The sequence below is a fragment of the Chenopodium album genome, chromosome 11, assembly GCF_948465745.1.
Source record: "Chenopodium album chromosome 11, dcCheAlbu1.1, whole genome shotgun sequence".
NCBI classification, from domain to species: domain Eukaryota; kingdom Viridiplantae; phylum Streptophyta; class Magnoliopsida; order Caryophyllales; family Amaranthaceae; genus Chenopodium; species Chenopodium album.
Window position 1 is genome coordinate 48,634,797 of NC_137844.1, and position 19,873 is coordinate 48,654,669.

Below are 19,873 nucleotides of genomic sequence, written 5' to 3' on the forward strand. Positions count from 1 at the left end.
TAGGATGATGCATATCTAAATGTAAACAAATGTTAGTTAATTTGATTCCTTTTTATTCGTAATTTTGTTAAAATATTGCTTCACTGTGACATTTCAATTTTATCTTAAGTGAGCTCATCACATTTGAGCTCTATATCTTCTCCTCTCTAAATCAAAGGAATTCATCTTGATTTAGTCTTGACGAATTCTTATATATTACCTTCTTTTATGCAAATACACAAAACCCTATTATTTATTTTAAAATGTCGAAGGATAAGATGAGTACGGAGTTTAACAAAGATGTTACACATTGCGAAACCCAAGAGGATGATCATTTGGTTGAAGATAATGGAAGCATTGATACACAAAACTTCTTAAAAGAATGGGAAAACCCCGCTTATGATAATAAATTGTCTTCCACAGAGATGGAGTCTCTTACCGCCATTTGCGATGCCATCATACCACCCGTTAATCCTTTGAAAACTATGACAGATGAATCCACCATTCGATTTTACAAAACTTCCGCCTCCATGATAGGGACTCCAGACCATGTACGTACTTTTTTTTTTTTTTCTGAATTTAAATCTTCTATCACACTTTTTTGTGTATCATATAATTAACGCTTTTTTATGTTTTCTTATTGGGGGCATATACATTGTAGCTCGGCGGCATAATAAGTCAAAGACTTCGACATCACGTATCATTGACACGACTTCTATTGTTCTTGTTATCAACAAGACTAGGAACGTTTGTTTTGGGAGGAGGAATACGCAATTTTTCCGTTCGTTTTCCATTTCTCCTTAAGTTTTCAGAACTATCCCTTGAAAGAAGGCAACAATTTGTTCTATCATTGAGCAGTAATTGGATCTATATAATACGAATGGGATTTGTTGGCCTCAAACTCCTTATTTTACTGTCCTTCTTTACTCAGGTATAATTATTTTTCCTCATTAATTATTTATTTTACAAATTTATAATGTTTATTTATTATCCTCCTTAACTTTATACGGCGTACAAAAAAAAAAAGAAAAAAATAGTTTATGTTCCCTTTATAAATATGCATCACATACATTTAGTAACTTGTTCACGTGGTGATCGAATTTTAACAAGTTTGATCTTGTATTACATTATGTGGAGTACTTAATATTAAAGTTGATAGAGCTTAAAGTGGAAAAAATTATGTTAAACATTTTTCTTAAAGCAGTATACACTATGCTTTAGTTTTTAAAGAATTACATCACTTTGACTATGTGAACATACTATTTACGGAGTATATAATATGACTTAATAAACTTAAGTTAGTCACAATATATAATATTATAATATCAATTTTATATATGTTGCATTCTGCCTGGCATGTTTTTTCATAATTTTAATTTTTGTTACCTTTTCCATATAAAATATCCTTGACATTTTTCCAAACTTTCATACATTATTATTTTTTAAAACCCTTTTCTATGTAATTAAAAGTACATGGTTAAAGTTCTCAAAAATAAAAATAAAAATAAAAAATAAAAATTACATGGTTAAAGTTATATGCTAGCAAATGTGTCTATTCCAACTATTGTATTAATTTTCAAAATAAAGGGAGTCCTTCGTAATTTAAATAGGGTAATGTTATATGTAACTCTATGCCACTATGGATTTAAAATAAGTATTTAACATCTTTTCTAATTTGATATTAATTTAGAAATACATGACAAAATCACACATAAATCAATCTAATTAATTTTATATTTATATTTATTTATTCTATTTTTACGTCCATATATATAGCTCTAAAGGCTATGTATTCCCGACCTCATGCCAACCCTTCCCTATTGCATTTGGACATGTTTGTCAACTCGCAATATTGACTACGGAGTAATTGACTATCAATATAAGTATTTAGTCATCAACTACAAAAACAAAAATTACAAATACTTAATATTTTGAAGGATTTTTTGACAATTACCACCTATAATTATTGCCATTTTAGCAATTATTACTAACAGTTAGTTCTTTTTTTTTATTATTTTTATTTTTATTTTTTTTTTTAATTTTACCACCGACTATTTTTTAAAATATCAAAACTTCCCACCTACTTAACTCTTAACTCAAATGTGATGTTATCTGGGATTGTGAGGCCCACTACCTACCTTCCCACCTTTTTTTCCTTCACTTTCTTCCTTTCTTACTTGATTTCTTATTCCCCTATATTGTACACCTCTCAAAACCGAGAAAAAAATTCAAATTAAATTACATATTCATGTTAATTATTTCACGAATTGAAGTGTTTTCCTGATTTTAAGAGGAGAACAATACATGGGAATGAGAAATCGAGTGAGAAAGAAAGAAAGGGAGGACAAAGGTAGTTAGTGGGCCTCACATGACGTCACATTTTGAGTTGAGAGCCAAGTAGGTGGGAAGTTTTGATATTTTGAAAAATAGTTGGTGGTAAAATTCAAAAAAAAAAAAAAAAAAAAAAAAAAAAACTGTAGGTGGTAATTGCTAAAACAGCAACAATTGTAGGGGGTAATTGTTAAATTTTCTTATTTTGAACATAATGAACAACAATGCTAAGCTAAAGGTTGTAAAGAAATACCAGTACTATGTTGTCTTCGTATGACATAGCCAATGACGTATTAATTGGTGTTATTAATGTTATAATAATGTTAACACTGTGTTTGGATAAAAAAAAAAGGAGGGAGGAAAAGAAGGGGAGGGAGGAGAAGCGGAGGGGAGGGAAAGGGAAAGGGAGGGGAGGGAAGAATGTTGAATTTTCCTTCCAAATCTCTCCATTGTTGAGGGATCAATTTCCTACAATTTAATCCTTCATTTCTCTCCCCTCTAATTCCCTTCCTTTCTCATTTGTTATCCAAATGAAAGATATTCCATCTCTCCATTTTCCTTCCCTTCCTTTCCCTCCATTTCCTTCAATCCAAATACGCTGTAAGAGAAAGTAGAGTGTAAGTCCAAATGCATGATAAAAGTGATAGTTATTGGGAGTTTTATACTCCCTTCGTTTTAATTTGTTAGTCCCATATACTATTTTTGGCATTTTAAAAAGATCTACCCATATTAAATGTATTCCATTTTTAACTTAGTTTTTATTTCCTATTTTATACATATTAAATTGTGATTGGTTATTTAATTGATTGTGAATTGATGACATGACTCTAAGTAAAGGAATTATTCCCTTGAATTATGCAATTATGTTTGACGGTTTCCTAAAAAAATCAAAAATAATTTAAATAAGCAAAACTATTTTTGAATTGTTTTTGACTTAAATATTAGATTCCAAATATTCTTGTTTTCTTATTTTATGTGATTGATTGTATATGGGACTATCATATTGAAATGGAGGGAGTATCAGTTTTTCAACATCTCAACTTGTTGAAAATTTGGAAATTTTGATAAACAAGTTTTGAAATTTTGAAATAAACTATTAGCCGAACTTATCAAATTTTGAAAATTTTATATACTATTGGATTGATGAATTTACAGTGAAACGGGTTCATTTAATACTTCATTAGATGGAGTAATGTTAAATTCCTAGCTAATAATTTGGCCGACAAAGTTTGTTACGATGTCAAGTGCTGATGGAACAGTACTTACAAAACTGTCATTCCTAATGTATACTCCAATTATACTCACCTTTGCCATAACTTTGACATAAATTTACAACAAATTTGTCATAAATTCACAACTTACTTCGTAGTACTTTGTACAATTATTAACTATTGCAAGCGAGTCTTTTTTTCAGTTTTTTTTTTTTTCTTTTTTTTCTTTGTGTGTAATTGTTATTCATATTCTATAAATCTATAAAATCTGGTGTACGTCAATAATAATGATTAATGATTATTTATGGGTGTTTCCTTCAATTTTAATGTCAGGTAGACAAGAATGAAGAGAACCCATCCTGGAATGCAATAGGCTACTGTGGACCTGATCCAGATTTCAAAAATAGCCCAACTAGAAAATCCCAAAAAAAATCCCAACATCAGCCCAAAGAAGATTTCTACGGCCCACTTTACAAAGGTATTTATAATGTAAAAAGCCCTCAAGAAATCTTTGTCAAATCTCTCGAGCGCACAGGCTTCCACGTGTCAGTCAACAATGAAAAGAAATTAAGTAAAAAGCCAGTACTGACTATCCAATGCGACGTCGTTGTGGTAGGCTCCGGTAGCGGCGGGGGAGTTGTTGCCGGAGTTTTAGCTTCGGCAGGGTATAAAGTTCTTGTTTTGGAAAAAGGAGATTATTATGCTTGGAAAAATCTCTCTCTTTTAGAGGGTCCTACTTTGGATCAAATGTATGAAGGTGCAGGTTTGTTATCTACTAGGGATTTAGGAGTGATGATTTTGGCTGGATCAACAGTTGGGGGTGGATCAACCATAAATTGGTCGGCTTCGATACGAACACCACCACATGTAATTCAAGAGTGGACTAATGTACATGAGCTAGAGATTTTTAATAGTACATTATTTAAAGAGGCCCTAGACGTGGTTTGTAAGAAGATGGAGGTCCAAAATGAAATAACCAAGGAAGGTTTTAGTAATGCAGTGTTAAGGAAGGGTTGTAAGGAATTAGGGTACACTACAGTGGACATTCCTCGAAATGCCCCTGTAGATCATTTTTGTGGTTGGTGTTGTTTTGGGTGTAAGGATGGGAGGAAAAATAGTACTTGTGAAACATGGCTTAGAGATGTGGTAGACTCCGGAAATGGGGCTATACTTGCTGGGTGCGAAGTAGAGAAAGTGTTGTATGAAAGAAAACGAGGGAGAGACCGTGAAACGGTGAAAGGAGTTGTGTTTAAGTTAAAATCCAATGGAAGTAGTGATCATGATTCATGTGTAGTTAAGGCAAATGCAACAATTATAGCTTGTGGTGCACTCAACACGCCGGCATTATTGAAAAAGAGTGGACTAAAGAACCCAAATATTGGTAAAAATTTGCATCTTCACCCGGTGGTGATGGCATGGGGATATTTCCCGGAGGAGCCACTATCATCATCTATATGGCCGGAAAAAGATAGAAAGAGTTACGAGGGAAGTATCATGACAACCATGTCTATAGACGAGTCAAATAACGAATTTGTGATCCAAACTCCATCAATACACCCAGGCATATTCGCAACTTTAATGCCTTGGACCTCTGGTTCAGATATGAAGCATAGAATGACAAAGTATTCTCGAACAACCCACTTGTTTGCGCTAGCTGGCGATGTTGGATCAGGCACCATTTCTAACGATCCATATGACATCAAATACAAGTTAGACTTTATAGACGAAGCTAACCTTAAAAAGGGCCTTGAGAAGACGCTTAGGATACTCAAAGCCGCAGGGGCTGAGGAAATTGGCACCCACCATCGTAGTGGAGCGGCCATTAATGTGAAAGAAACTAGTAATCAGGATTTTGAGAAGTTTGTGAAAAGAGAGAGTTCGAGGGATATACAAGGCTTAGCTATGCCTGTTGCATCCGCCCACCAAATGGGAAGTTGCAAGATGGGGGTTAGTCCGAGGACCTCGGTGGTGAACCAAAGGGGAGAGATTTGGGAAGTAGAGGGGCTTTATTTAGCTGATTCTAGCGTATTTCCTACTGCTTTGGGTGTCAATCCTATGGTAACTGTCCAAGCCATTGCTTATTGTACATCTTTATCAGTTTTAGAGTATCTCAAGAGGATAAAATAGAGGTAAATTATAAAAATAAAAATAAACAAAATGATCAAATGGCATCTCTAAAAGTGTATCCAGTTTTAATCGTTTACAATGTACAATTTGATATCAATGTTTTTTTATGCACTAAAATATGCGATAATGTAAAGCTTTTGTAACATAAAATTTACCATTTGGTGGATTCTAATAATTATCTTAATTGATTAAAGCTTTGGAGATAGTACATGTGCAAACTTTATTGATGATGTAACACAATATAAAATGCATATATATATATATATATACATATATATATCTATATATATATATAGATAGATAGATAGATATATATGGGTCAGGATTCGGTGAGAACAAATTCTTACGTGAGAACACTTCTAATATATGAGAACAAATCTAAGCCTTAGGATTAAACGATATCAATGGCTCTAATAAAACCAAACTTTTCATCCATATACTTGTTGCTAATCAGAAAAAATAGAGTGAAGAAACTACGAGCTTCAATTTCAATGAGATTCAAGGATTTCGAACAAAATTTCGTTCGATTTTTGTCAGATTTCAACAACAACAAGAATCAACCAGCTTCATAGATTATACAGGTTAATAATCAACAAAAGTTCTGTTAGTATTTTTCCGAATTTAATTTTCTTAATTTTTTGTCAGTAATTTTCGAATTTCATGGTTTGGATGTTGAATTTTCGTTAAAATTTTAGCAATGAGTGATCTTAATTTAGTATTTTCATTCAAATTTACAAATTTGATGTTCTAATTTTCGATTCTAGTGTTCTGGAAAATTTCGAATTTGAATGCTCTTCATTTGGTTATTCGAGTTTGACGGTATGCTTTTTGCTTTATATTTAGAGTTGAGTGTTCTCAATTTAGGATTTTCATTAAAAATTTCCTATTGCATGTTACTTTTCTGTTGATAAAAGCTAATTTTCGTGAAATTTTCTATTGACTGTTACTTTTTTGTAATTTCCTATTGAATGTTCTTATTTTGTATTTTTTGTCAAATTATTCGAACTTTAGGTTACAAATTTAATATTTTAAACCGAAGATATGTAAAATAATTTGATGGTGAAATTGATAAGTTTACAACAATTTGTTAATGAATTTTGCCGATTTGATAAAAAAAAAGGTGTTTTAGCTGCTCATTTTAAAGGGGGGGGGGGGGAGAGAAGAGAGATAGCTAAGAGAATCTTAGAGAGGGGAAGTAAGTAGAGCTAAGGGAAGAATTAGCAATAACTTTTTTTGCTCTTTTATCAAATGAGCAAACAGTTCTTTACTCATTTGTCACATGAGCAAATATTTCATTGTTCATTTTTCAAATGAGCAACAATTCTTTGCTTATTTATCAAACGAGCAAACAATTTTTTTACTCATGTATCAAATGAACAACAATTCTTTGCTCGTTTATCAAATGAGCAAACAATTCTTTGCTCATGTATCAAATGAGCAACAATTCTTTGCTCCGTTAACAAATGAGCGAACAATTTTTTGCTCATTTATCAAGTGAGCAACAATTCTTTGCTCATTTATCAAATGAGCAACAATTCTTTCTTCATTTATCAATAGGGCAACATAAGGTGAAAAAATTTAGAACATAGAAGAATAATTTAAAAAATATATTTAGAGCTGAGGTAGAAATTCTAGAGCATAAGCAAAAACATTTAGAACAGTTGCAGTAAATTTTGGAACATAATCCCAGGCCGATTATTTTCCGTCCCGTATTACTTGCACCACTTTCCTTTTTCACGAATGAGTGACAGTTGGCGCGATAAGGCAGCTACATTAGTTTAGTCTGTAACTCTACTAATTAGTTCTTTCTTACTACGTAATATATGAGTGGAAGCATATAATGAAATTTGTTACAATGCACAGGCTCTTATTGAGAATGACTTTCCATGAGAAGTTTCTTTTGATGGAGAATACAAAATTTGGGAAAATTCTAGATCCAATATGACTATCATAATATAAGTAGACTATATTATTGCTAATTTATCATTGAATTGTTGTTTGGTGTTACTTTATGATTGTTGCCTTCTATTAGAAAAACTTAAATAAATAGTGAATTTTTTCCCTGATAGAATTAATTCAGGCCAAATGGCAGTACTAAAGAATCAGTAATATATGAGGTTCATCATATCCTTCATCCACTATTATAGGAGGTTGGATGTTTTGTTATGACTCTTACAAGCACTTAAAAACAGATTGATAAGAAGGGAGGCCAAGTTTGAAAGACCAATTGTGCTCTATATGCTAAAACATAAAATTGTGATACAATCCTATTCAGTTTATAATTAATAGAATGCTAGATTAGTGCAGAAAAGACAAGGTGGTAAGAAGATGAAAATCAACCAACAACCATTTTAAGGTCATTATAGAGGTTTGAGGAAGGCATGGGTGAGGATGGCCTCAAGTGGTGTAGTTTTGAGGTTGGTTAGTCCAAAACCTTTGGTCATATGACTCATATCAATAGTTTCATCCAATGGAATTGAGATTTCAAAACAATGGAGTAAATTAGCTAGTGTAAACTACATGACTGGAAGGGCAAAAGATATACCAGGACATATCCTCCTTCCACTTCCAAAAGGCATAAACTCAAAACTTTGGCCTCTAACATCGTAGTTTTCACTAGTTATGAGAAACCTCTCAAGTTGGAAGTCCAATGGATTCTTCAACACTCTTGGATCTCTCTATATTTTGTAATGATTAACTAACAGCTGAGTGCCTGCTGGAATGTGGTAACCATTCACGATGCAGTCTGTCATGGATTCTCAAGGGATTCACTACTACAAAGTTGGGCTTAAGTAACACCTATTAGTAACACTTTAAAATTTTTATGATTGTTTGATTTATAAGTAACACTTTTGTAACATTGTGGTGTTAAGTAACATTTTTTATAACACTTAAATATTATGTAACACTTTATGGTAACACTTTGATATTAGGTAGCATTTGGTTGTAACATTTAATTTTTTTTATATTTTTTTATTTTTTTTATTCGAATAAAAACACTTAATATGATATTCTCAATCATTTTTTTGCATATTTTTATCAAAGACTTTTATTAAAATAAACCCTCAGTCACAACCTCACAACTTTCTTCCTCACTCATCTTTCTTCGCCCCTCAAGCTTTCAGCTTTTCACCCCCTTCTCGCTCTCTCCACTGAAGCCCCCGTCCACCGCAGTCCGCAGCCTATCTCCATTGCAACGGCCCGTTCCAGCGATTGATACCTCCTGGCCTCCATCTTCAACGGCTTCCTCCTTTTAGTTAAGGTTACGGTTAGTTCAGATCCTTCTCCTTTCCATTATCAACAAGAATATGAGCTAGGTAAAGTTAGGGTTTCAATTCCCCCTTTCAAATCTTGTTGATAATTTCTTAATTTGATGTTGAATTTGCCAATTAAAATGTTTAATTTCACTATTATCATACTGAAATTTGCATGCATCTGAATTGGTCGAAGTATTTACACGAGTTTGGGAATTTCGTTTTTTTTTCTTTTTTTCGATTATCGTGGGTAGGGAAAGAGGGGTGTTTGCAGGGAAGGGGGTATTTGTAGGGCAGGAGTGTGTGTGTAGGGGTGTGGGTGCAGCTGCTGCCCTGCAAAGGCAAGGCTTCTGCTACGTGCCCTGCCAAAGCAAGGGTGCAACTGTCTGCCCTTGCAAGGCTACTGCTGCCTTTTCAAGCTAAGGTGGCTACTGCCCTTTGCATATATTATCTTTTTAGATTAGAGAATGAGCATCTAAATAATGTCGACAATTAGAGCAATTAAATAGGTATCATTGACTTAGTGGTGGGCTGAGCTGATTGTATTGCATAAGTATAGCCCGGTAATTATTCATTATAATATTGAAAACTAGTATGGGGTTAATGGGGGTTGGGAGATGGGGAAATGAGCTCCTAGTAATAATAGCAGCTACGACTTTCAGGACATGATACAGACTTTAAGTTATAACTTGTGATCATCGCTCTGATGTCCATGACTTTTAATCTTTAGCTATGAATTTTTGCAGTTTAGCTATGATCTAACTATTACTAGCAATTTAGCTATGAATTTTTGCAGTTTCCTCAAGTACAAGTGAAGATTAAAGCACCGAGCTTTCTCTCCTTCATTGAGGTGTATTTTTTAATCTTTGAATTTCAATTTTTTAAACTGGGTGATATTACTTCGATTTGCACCCTTCTTGCTCGGCACACCCTGGGTTAAGTGATGATTTCTCTTCCTCCAATCGTCTTGATCGTAACTCTGAGGTAACTTTTTACTTGCTTTTCTAAATTTCAGGTTTTCCTCCTGGATTATCATGTGATGGAGACTTGTTTCCCCAAAATAATAATAATATTCGGATTATTTGGTGACTGAAATGATATTAAATTTGTTTTACATGGATTTTCTTTGTCTTTTTTAAAAAATTTACTGATAAATTAGATTATTTACTTCTATTAAGTTTTTCTTATAATTTTGGCTGATTTTGACTGAATTATAAATTTGAGAGATTTGAGATTTTGGATTTCTGATTTACATAAACTTAAATTAGTGAAATTATAGAGTTGCAAGTCGTTTATTGCAATTAAAGTTGAAATCGGAATTATAATTGGAGTTCTAGCCTGAATTATGACTATTGCTTGCTTAATTGTGTATTCATGGTGCTCTTTGCTTCATGAACGAGCTTATATGTTTATTATTTCCCAAAATCATCTGGAATTTTATATTGATGCCAGAATGTTAAGAATACAAGATATGGACATAATTGAAAAAAGATTGATGAATTCTTTTTGTTTGCTCATCTGTGCTGTTATATTAACCATTAAGATTGTCCTCTCTAAATGTCATATATCTTTGCATTTATTTATATGTTCTGTTTCAATGCTGCATTTCTTCTGAGATCAGGACCCTTTATCATTACTTTGGCTTGTTGCATACCTTGTTCCAACACCGTACGAATGGTGTTTCCTACTCAAGATCGAGAAGCTTCTGGTCCAGTAATGTTGGCAAGTCCAAGAAGCAAAAGGGCTTCAGTGTTGTGCCCTATTGATTAGTGTTGTGTTCTACTCAATTTATATCATAATCATTATCAGATAACTCTAGCTGAAAAGCATTTCCTCATAAAAATGTAGTTTATAGAATAAAATTAGGACACCGACTTATAAAAAAGATGTTAGAGCATTGAAGGCGCGACAATGTATGTATTTAAGGTCTACTACTCTTAAGGCTAGTAGGTACTTTGAAATTATCCTAGCCTAAATCTTCTTGTGTGATATGCTATTCTGAATATTTCCCTTTATATGTTGTTTCATTCAAGTGGTTCTGTCCAAATAAGGTTTCATTTTCAGGGTATAGCTGCTTGGAAGGCAGGAGCCACAACTTTCAAGATGGAGGTTTTAATCATACTTAGGCTTTGTACTGGAACAATAAGGTAAAATATTTGCACCTTTTATGGAGGACAACCATTCATTATATTGTATAATTTTCTAACTCCAAAGAGGTTTTATTAATTGTAATTAGTTGGTAGGTAAATAGTGATTTTTTTGTACCTAAGCATTTCGTTGCTAGTGGGTCTTGACACCTATTTCCCTGCCAATGGTTTTAACAGAATGAATATACTAGTGTTGAAATACATAGCTTGTGATGTAGCCATTTCTTACCGAAAAAACTGCACTGCATTTAGATCATTATTAGCAATTTTCCATATGTTTGATTAAATAGCTAATAAGTTTTCTAGGCTTAGAGGCACCGACATGGGTATGATTTTTTCTCAATTTTTTGTCGTCGTCTATTGGCTATATACATTGGGCCTACTCTAATTCTACCTGATTATGAGATTGTGCACATCGATCGCATGGGTTGCTATTGGCTTTAAACTTGTTTCAATTCATCTGATATGCTATTGTCTGGGAATGTCGAAAGTAATTTTTTGCAGTTTAACCTTGCATTGTCATGAGCTGTTAAAATCTGACGCTGTATGCCATGATGATGGCCTTTATCTATGATTTAATTAAATATTTTGCTCCTGTACTCTGCAGGAGCAGGGGAAACTCAAGAGGATGAAAGTGCTAGCTGCAAACACGAAAGAAATTGTTCGTGTTGCTTCTAGTTAAGCTGTTCAATCCTAGTTTGTGGACACGAAAATAGTCTTAAAACACCAAAAAACAACACTTAGATCAAGGGTTGCAAGGGGGAGATTCAACGCAAAGAAAAATCCAATTGGGAATGGATTTGGATATGATGTAGACGACACAACAACAGATTGGAACACCTGTCGACCAACATCAAGAAAAGGTAGCATAACAATCTAAGAGGAAGGTCTATATTAGACTTCCAAACTGAGATTAGGCAAGTAATAGGCAAGTCTACTACATAAAAAAAAATATACCAGTATATCATTTCACAGTAAGCAAGGGGAGGAGGTTGAGATTGGGAATGGTGTCCAAACTTAGATAGGTTAGAGTAAGGCAATGGTGTTATGCTGTTGTTACTGCTGTCTGTTGCTTATACTGCTATTTGCTGCTGCTACTACCGTCTGCTGCTGCTATTTTCTACGACTACCATTGTTTGCTGCTACTGCTGTCATCTGGTATTAATGGCTGCTGTTACTGGTTAGCTGTTATTTTTGCTAGCTAGCTGCGGCTATGTGCTATTATTACTATTGTTTGCTGCATCCGCGCTGATTGTATGTTTGTTTAGAAATTGGAGGCCTAAAGAGACCTAAGTTCACTTCTTTTCATTTTGATTATTAGATTGTTTAGCCAATAAAAAAAATTGGTGTTTATGGATGGGTTTCTTTTTTTTTTTTTTTTTTTTTTTTTTTTTTTTTTTTTTGTAAGAAGTATGAAATTAATTATTTCAATTCAAATTATTTTATTTTATATGTTAATTTCACATTCCTTGTTGTACATATTAATATTATTTATATATTTCAATAATAATAATAATAATAATAATAATAATAATAATAATAATTATTATTATTATTATTATTATTATTATTATTATTATTATTATTATTATTATTATTATTATTATAACAACAACAACAACAACAACAATAATAATAATAATAATAACAATAAATGTTACCTATTAACTAATAAGGTGCTACATTAGTTTGCAAAAAGTGATACATAATGTCAAATAAAGTGCTACTAATTGTTAAAAGATGATTGAAAAATGTTACCTAATAACCTACAAAGTGCTACATTAGTTCAAAAAAATGTTACACAATGTCGACTAAAGTGATACCATATGATTAAAAAATTTTACTAAAGATAAATATGTGTTACATAAGAAATAAAAGGTAACACTTTAAAAATGATACTAATAATATAAAAAGTGTTACATAAGAGGGTTTATAGTACCACTTTTGAAAGTGTTACCATACGTTACCCAAATTGTTACATAACACCTTAGGTAACATGGGTGGAAGTATCACCCAATAAAGTGTTACCTATTGTCTATAGTAACACTTTTACCACTTTATGTAACACTTATTGGGTGTTACTTGAGGCTAGTTTTGTACTAGTGATTGAAAGTGGCCTAGCAGGGTATAGTCTCAAAGTCTCCTTGAGAACTGCTTGCAGGTAGACTAAACTCTTGAGGTCCAATTCTTCCACCTGCCTTTGTTTGCCCACTATTGTGTCTAGTTCAACTCGAGTTTTCTTTAGGATATCTTTATTGAGTAGCAATGACAATGCCCATGTTAAGGTTATTGATGTAGTGTCTGCTGCTGCTAAAATTATTGCCTTCTAAGTTCCAAGTACACAGAAAAATGTTAAATGTTTGAAAAAAACTTATCAACAATCAAAGAACTATAAATTTGATGATGGAATTATGTGAGAGGAGCATAGGATTAGCCAATGATATAAAAGAGGGCTAGTAGTGACCCATTTCTCACTAGGTAGTGATGATTATGCCTGACATTAAGCAGTATTATGTCCTTTCTTAGTTAGTAATGTATGGATTAGCTCTAATATCACTTTGTTTCGAGATTGGAGTGAATGAGTAAGATAATGGTAAAACTTAGGTTTGCAAATTAGTTCATTTTCATCAATCAGCAGAAGACTCACTCTGACCTTTAACTAAGACTTGCTCTTTTTCCCATTTTAAACATCTTAAAATATGCTCAGATTAGGACAAATCGACTAAGCTATCATGAAAACATGTTTTCTGTATCATATTTGTTTATTTGGTCTTGTCACAAAATTAGATTTTTCAAGCATTTATCAAACATTGATATTTCATAATATAGATATCAATTTTAATGCGTGTATAAAAGCTGTTCCATGCAAGTAGCTTTGGTGATTGTATCTGTATCATTTTTGGAAGGATTTTCCTGTCTAGACTCAATAATAACAAGCATCACATCACATCAAATGAGCAAAAATTTCTTTGTTCATTTGTCAAATGAGCAAACAATTTTTACTCATTTATCAAATGAGCAAATATTTCATTGTTCATTTATCAAATGAGCAAACAATTCTTTGCTTATGTATCAAATGAGAAACAAATGTTTGCTCATTTACCAAATGAGAAAACAATTTTTTGCTCATGCATCAAATGAGCAACAATTCTTTGCTCGTTATCAAATGAGCAAACAATTCTTTGCTCATTTATCAAGTTACCAACAATTCTTTGCTCATTTATCAAATGAACAACAATTCTTTGTTCATTTATCAATAGGGCAACATAAGGTGAAAAAATTTAGAGCATAGAAAAATAATTTAAAACATATATTTAGAGCTTAGGTAGAAAATTCTAGAGCATATGAAAAAACATTTAGAACAGTTGCAGTAAACTTTGGAACATATTTAGTAAATTTTAGAACATATGCAAAACATATTTATAACATATGATAAAACCTATTAGCTTAATTGGTAGAGCACTATGCAAATGCATAGGATATAGGTTCAATTCCTACATAGGTTATAACTATAAATAACTTAAAAAATTAATCAAAAAACAAAGAAAATCAAATTAGCACTAGATTATATGAGCAAAAAAATTGCTTGAAATGATATATAACTATATTTTGTTACAACTACAATCTCATATAAACACTTTTCTCCACATTGCACAAATATTATATACCTACGTGGGATTCGAACCCACATCTTTTGTGCATTTGCACAATGCTCTACCTGTTGAGCTAGTAGGTTAATGCAAACTAAATTCAAATAAGCAAACTGACATAAAATGAGCATATAAATTAAATGCAAATGCGCAAAGTAAAATTAAAATGAGCAAACGGATCGAACTAAAATTAAAATTGAGCAAAATAAAACACATATAGTAAAAATGCATAAATGAAAATCAAATGAGATAAGGTAAGAGAATCTTAGAGAGAGGAAGTAATTAGTGGTTTGGAAAGAAGAAGAAGTAGCAACAATTTTTTGCTCATTTATCAAATGAGGAAACAATTCTTTACTCATTTGTCAAATGAGCAAACATTTCTTTGTTCAATTATCAAATGAGCAAACAATTCTTTGCTTATGTATCAAATGAGCAACAATTCTTTGCTCATTTATCAAATTATCAAATGAGTAAACATTTTTTTTGCTCATTTACCAAATGAGCAAACAATTCTTTGCTCATTTATCGAATGAGCAAACAATTTTTTGCTCATTTATAAAATGAGTAAACAATTCTCAGCTAGTATAAAGTTCATTGCCTCAATGAAGGCTTTCTGAGGCTGTCATAGTCTTTATTGAGGTTGGCAAGACAACAAGCCACCTTATTGCCATTTCTTCCTACATGAATAAAGACAACATCAACACAACTTTTAGCTAGCTCAAGAATATCTTTGAATTATTAAACCAAAACTTGTATTCTAATGTATGTTGTTCTTTAGATGTCTTTACACCTTGATGTTGTCTGTTTCTAACACAATTTTTGCAAGGCCCGCTTCAATAGCAATTTGAAGGGCATGTGTATGTAGCGAGAGTGTTAGCGATAGCAACATTCTTGCCATTCCTCCCCTTACTCGCAGGATAGTAACAGCCATAATGTCCCCCTCATAATCCCTCATTATGCCCCCAAAACCAATATGACCATCATTAAACATTGCAACATCCGAGTTTACCTTATACCAACTCGCCTCAGGCAAGTTACACCCAGATTAACAATTGATGTAGCTTATTGGCTTTCTCATACTCCCCAATTATGCTCATATAGGAAAAATTGACACAATAATAATGAGCAAAATTGAAACAACAAATTTCATTAAAAAAAAAAATTAAATAAAAAAAAATAAATAAAATAAAAAAAAAATCATATAGGCAGGTTATTTATGCAATATATTAACTAAGACATTAGACAAAAGAATTCAGAAGTTTAACTTCCTTTAGCCTGGCATAATGTATATGCTCAAGTCATTTTATATTTCTCATGATACCCTCAAAACCTTATCCTTGATTCATATACTATGAATTAGCATACATAAAATCGAGGGACAAAGACTTAATACAACATAACTACAATTCCTTAGCTAAATCTATCAATTCATCTATATTTTTAATTTGTTAGTAACCTATATGTTATGTACTTAAATAGCCACTTGCAAGTGTCATTGACCAACTTTAGACGAGACACATAACATAATTATATTGTTATACTTTTGATGTGCTAACCAAATTCTAATGAGCAAATTGACATAAAATGAGCAAGCTAAATTCAAATGAGCAAACTTAAATTTTAATGAGCAAACTAAACTAAAGCAAAAATGATTAAACAACTCTTTGTTCATTTATCCGTCAAAAATTCACAAAATCACAAAAACTACACTACAGTACTCTTAAAATCATTGATGATTAGTAAATTTACCAAAATTTCAAAAACTCAACCGAAATGAGCAAAATTATATTAGAATCTCATAAAATTGCTCCATACTATCATCACATGATACAAACTACCAAAAATTATATCAAAACCAAAGTAAAATGCTCAAAATCATATGAACGACCATCATGAAATCATCCAGAAAAACCAAAAGAGAAATAATACAATCAATGAAAAATTGATAAAGGGTACAAAATAAAGAAAAATAAATAAATTGGTACTTATATTCTTCGTTAATAAGTAACAATGGCTTCGGTTGAAACCATTTGATGAAGAATTCACGATTTCTAGGGTTTCAACAAAATCGCAAAACCTAATTTAACAAAGACACAAAAATAGAACAACCTAAATCAGTCAAATTTGAAGAAAATTGTCATTGAATTATTGAAGAAATTGTTTGAAATCTAAATAACCTTGCTGAATTTGATAAAGATGATGAGCTTTTCAAGGATTTGCTAGATAAACTAGAAAGAGGACAAAGAGAATGATTTTCGAACTGCTAATTTCTTTTAGAGGGAGGAAGAGAATGAAGTGTAACAGTACATAAAGTTGGGGTATTTGTCCCCCATATATAATTACCAATATGCCATTACTAGTGTTGAATTCTAAGCCATTAGATCTTGTTCCTTTAATGGCCCAGATTTGTTCTCACATATAAAGTGTCCTCACGTAAGGGATGTGGTCACATATAAAGTGTTCTCACATATATGTGGTCTCATAAGGGAGGGATCCGGTAAAAACTCGTTCTTATATAAGAACCCTAGTTATATAAGAACCAATCTCAATCGTAGGATTAGATTGAGATGAATGATTAATATTAATGGATAGCAAATAATGTCATTCTTGTAATTATCAAAAATTTTCACCTTTAATTTTCTCTCTCTTCAAACCCAACCCAACCTCTCTATTTTCTCTCTCCTAAACTTATTGTATTCTCTCTCTTCAAAACACTAAAATTGCTCCAAATCAACCGGAAATCAATGATTCTCTTCAAAATTTCCGCTTAATTTCAAGATTGTTATTCAAAAACTTGCATAAAACACAAGTTGCATTGAACAATTTTAAAAAAAATTTCACAAAAATAAAACCCTAGATTTCGTAAAATTGATTCAAAGTGAAGTACAAACTGACATTGGCAAAGAACAATGAAGTCTTACGAAAATAAGTCACGAAATGCAAAGGTAAGTAATATTGTAATAATCTACTAATTTCGACGAATTTTTAGTACATTTTTTTTTTGCCTATTTTAGGTTGATTTTTGATATTCTTTAGTACTCAAATTGTTGCAATAGGTTTGATTTTGTTTATTGTATTCAATTTTGGTGTTAATTTTGTCAAATTTTGTTGGTTGATATAATCATGCAATTTATTATGTATTTTTTTCTTCTACAATTTTCTTACAAATTTTCAGCAATTTTGTTCGACTTTTCATTGAATTTCATCGGTTTTGTCTAAAATTGATCCCTTATTTAATTAAAATTTTGGTATTTGCTCTTTATAATAGCATCATGTTTATCTTTTCTAGACGTAAGGCTCTACTTAATTTGAAGAGCAACTTAATTAAATTATGTTGTTTTGTTAGAGCTAAATGCTAACGTGTTATGCTTTGATAGTGTCAAAAGTTGACATTTTCTTGATATTTGTCATAAATAATATTGAGAATTATAGTAATCTCAAGTACATTTTGAATTTCTAAAAGGAGTTAATGGATTGGATTACTTTGACAAAGAATATCAATATGATTGTGCTCGAAATCATTATTGGATTGCTTATGTTCAAAAGAATCATAACTAGTTGTGCAAGGTGAAAAAGGACATGTAATTGTGTAATTACTACGTATTTCTCATGAAACGTTCTTCTGAAAATAGCCATGGTAATGGTCTAATGGATATCCACTTCTAAAAAAATATTTCTCTTCAGACATTTTCATTATTCATTCTCATGGACTTTAATGTGGGCTATTACATGAAGAAAAATAATTAGTACATATGCAAAAAAAAAAAAAAAAAATAGAACGTATGTTAAGAACGTAGGTTTAGAATATAGGGAAAAACATTAGAACATAGGGAAAAAAATTTGGAAAAAATAAGCAAACCTTTCCTCAGTCTTCCCAAAATAAGAAAACCTTTTGATTAATTCAAAATAAGTTGACTTTTAAGGGGTATTACTTTAAATAGGTCAAATGTTAACTCAAAATAAGTTGACTTTTAAGGGGTATTACTTTAAATAGGTCAGATGACCTACAACCTTTTCAACAAGTCACTTTTAATTAAAAAAAATTATTTCAATCAATTAAAAAAAAAAACTTCTACACCCTAGCACAAACTGCCTCTGCCACCCCCACCTCCTGCTAGAGAGCCAGCCACCACACAATTGCACACCAATCAGTCAGCCACCGTACACTCTCTACTGGCACCCACTCTGATCCACCCATCGGCAACCCCTTCCCACTACCACCCATCTCATCTTCACCCCCAACACAAATGACATACATCCACCCAATATCATCCCCTGTTCCTCAACCTGCAACCATTCCAAAATTCACAACATCACCGATAACCACCACCCCTCAAATCCACAACCACCATTGCTTTCTCACTCCACAATGCACAAGAAATAACAGTGAGTAGCCCCTAATTCCCACCAATGCCTAGTTAACGCTGCTGCATCACCGGCAACAACCAACTCAAAATCACCTATAGCGCCTAACTATCTTCCATCAGCCCATAAATAACACCTTTCCACTATGCCCAACACCGAGCCACCACCCTCCACCGTCAATTACTTATCCAACAACAACAATTACTCTTATTGCCACCTCTAAACCCACGAAATCAGCCATTAAATCACACTCCTACAATCGTCAACAACAACAATTAAACAACGGTAGTGTAGGGAATATTTCAAGCATCCCACACTTGAGCCCACTGTGATCATACACTTAAGCATGGTGGTGTCCAAAGGGAAGGAAGTTAGAGCAAAAGAGTCGCCAACAAGTTTTAGGAACTTGTAAACCGTTCACAGGGTGAAGGTTACTCCCCTTCACGATACATGAGATCGCTAACTCAATAGTGGTCCTGAACCATGACTGTATATTCGGAGATGAAGTACAAATCCAACCTAAAAGAGATTGAACCTGCCCTAAAATAGGCCTCTACTTTGTTCTTCTCATATTCATGTGCGTTTTCCAATCAACATACAATCAATATATTAATCCTAAACCTGTTTAATCTATGTTGGTTGAATATTAACGCACAAACAAATCGATTATTGGCAATCACTTGAATTAAAATCATATTAGCCTAAATCAAATTATTAATTATCTTATTAAGCGTGATTTTAATTACAAATTCCTTTTAAACCTACAAGAGAGGGCGTGATCAAGCAATAACAATAATATCAAGCAACAT

The 19,873-nt window shown here is 32.4% G+C and overlaps 1 protein-coding gene and 1 long non-coding RNA gene across 3 annotated transcripts; both read left to right on the top strand.

The window, feature by feature from the left end:
• The first annotated feature begins 389 nt into the window (after positions 1-389).
• LOC145569021 (long-chain-alcohol oxidase FAO4A-like) lies at positions 390-5,648 on the top strand. Its single transcript, XM_081628395.1, has 3 exons — positions 390-530; positions 641-910; positions 3,855-5,648. Exons 1-3 carry the CDS (start codon positions 405-407, stop codon positions 5,646-5,648), a joined length of 2,190 nt encoding a protein of 729 aa, XP_081484521.1. The 5' UTR covers positions 390-404.
• A 454-nt stretch (positions 5,649-6,102) lies between these two features.
• LOC145567664 (uncharacterized) lies at positions 6,103-12,471 on the top strand. 2 transcript variants are annotated; one of them, XR_014095723.1, is made up of 3 exons: positions 6,103-6,229; positions 8,767-11,049; positions 11,657-12,471. It is a non-coding gene; the product is annotated as an uncharacterized LOC145567664 (long non-coding RNA). The 2 variants fall into 2 exon arrangements; XR_014095724.1 differs by having other exon boundaries at positions 8,774-11,049.
• The last annotated feature ends 7,402 nt before the right edge of the window (positions 12,472-19,873 follow it).

Coding starts and splice junctions, on each gene's coding strand:
- LOC145569021 (XM_081628395.1), top strand. CDS start 405: ATGGAGTCTCTTACCGCCATTTGCGATGCCATCATACCACCCGTTAAT. Junction 531..640: donor TGATAGGGACTCCAGACCAT/GTACGTACTTTT, acceptor TATACATTGTAG/CTCGGCGGCATAATAAGTCA. Junction 911..3,854: donor TACTGTCCTTCTTTACTCAG/GTATAATTATTT, acceptor TTTTAATGTCAG/GTAGACAAGAATGAAGAGAA.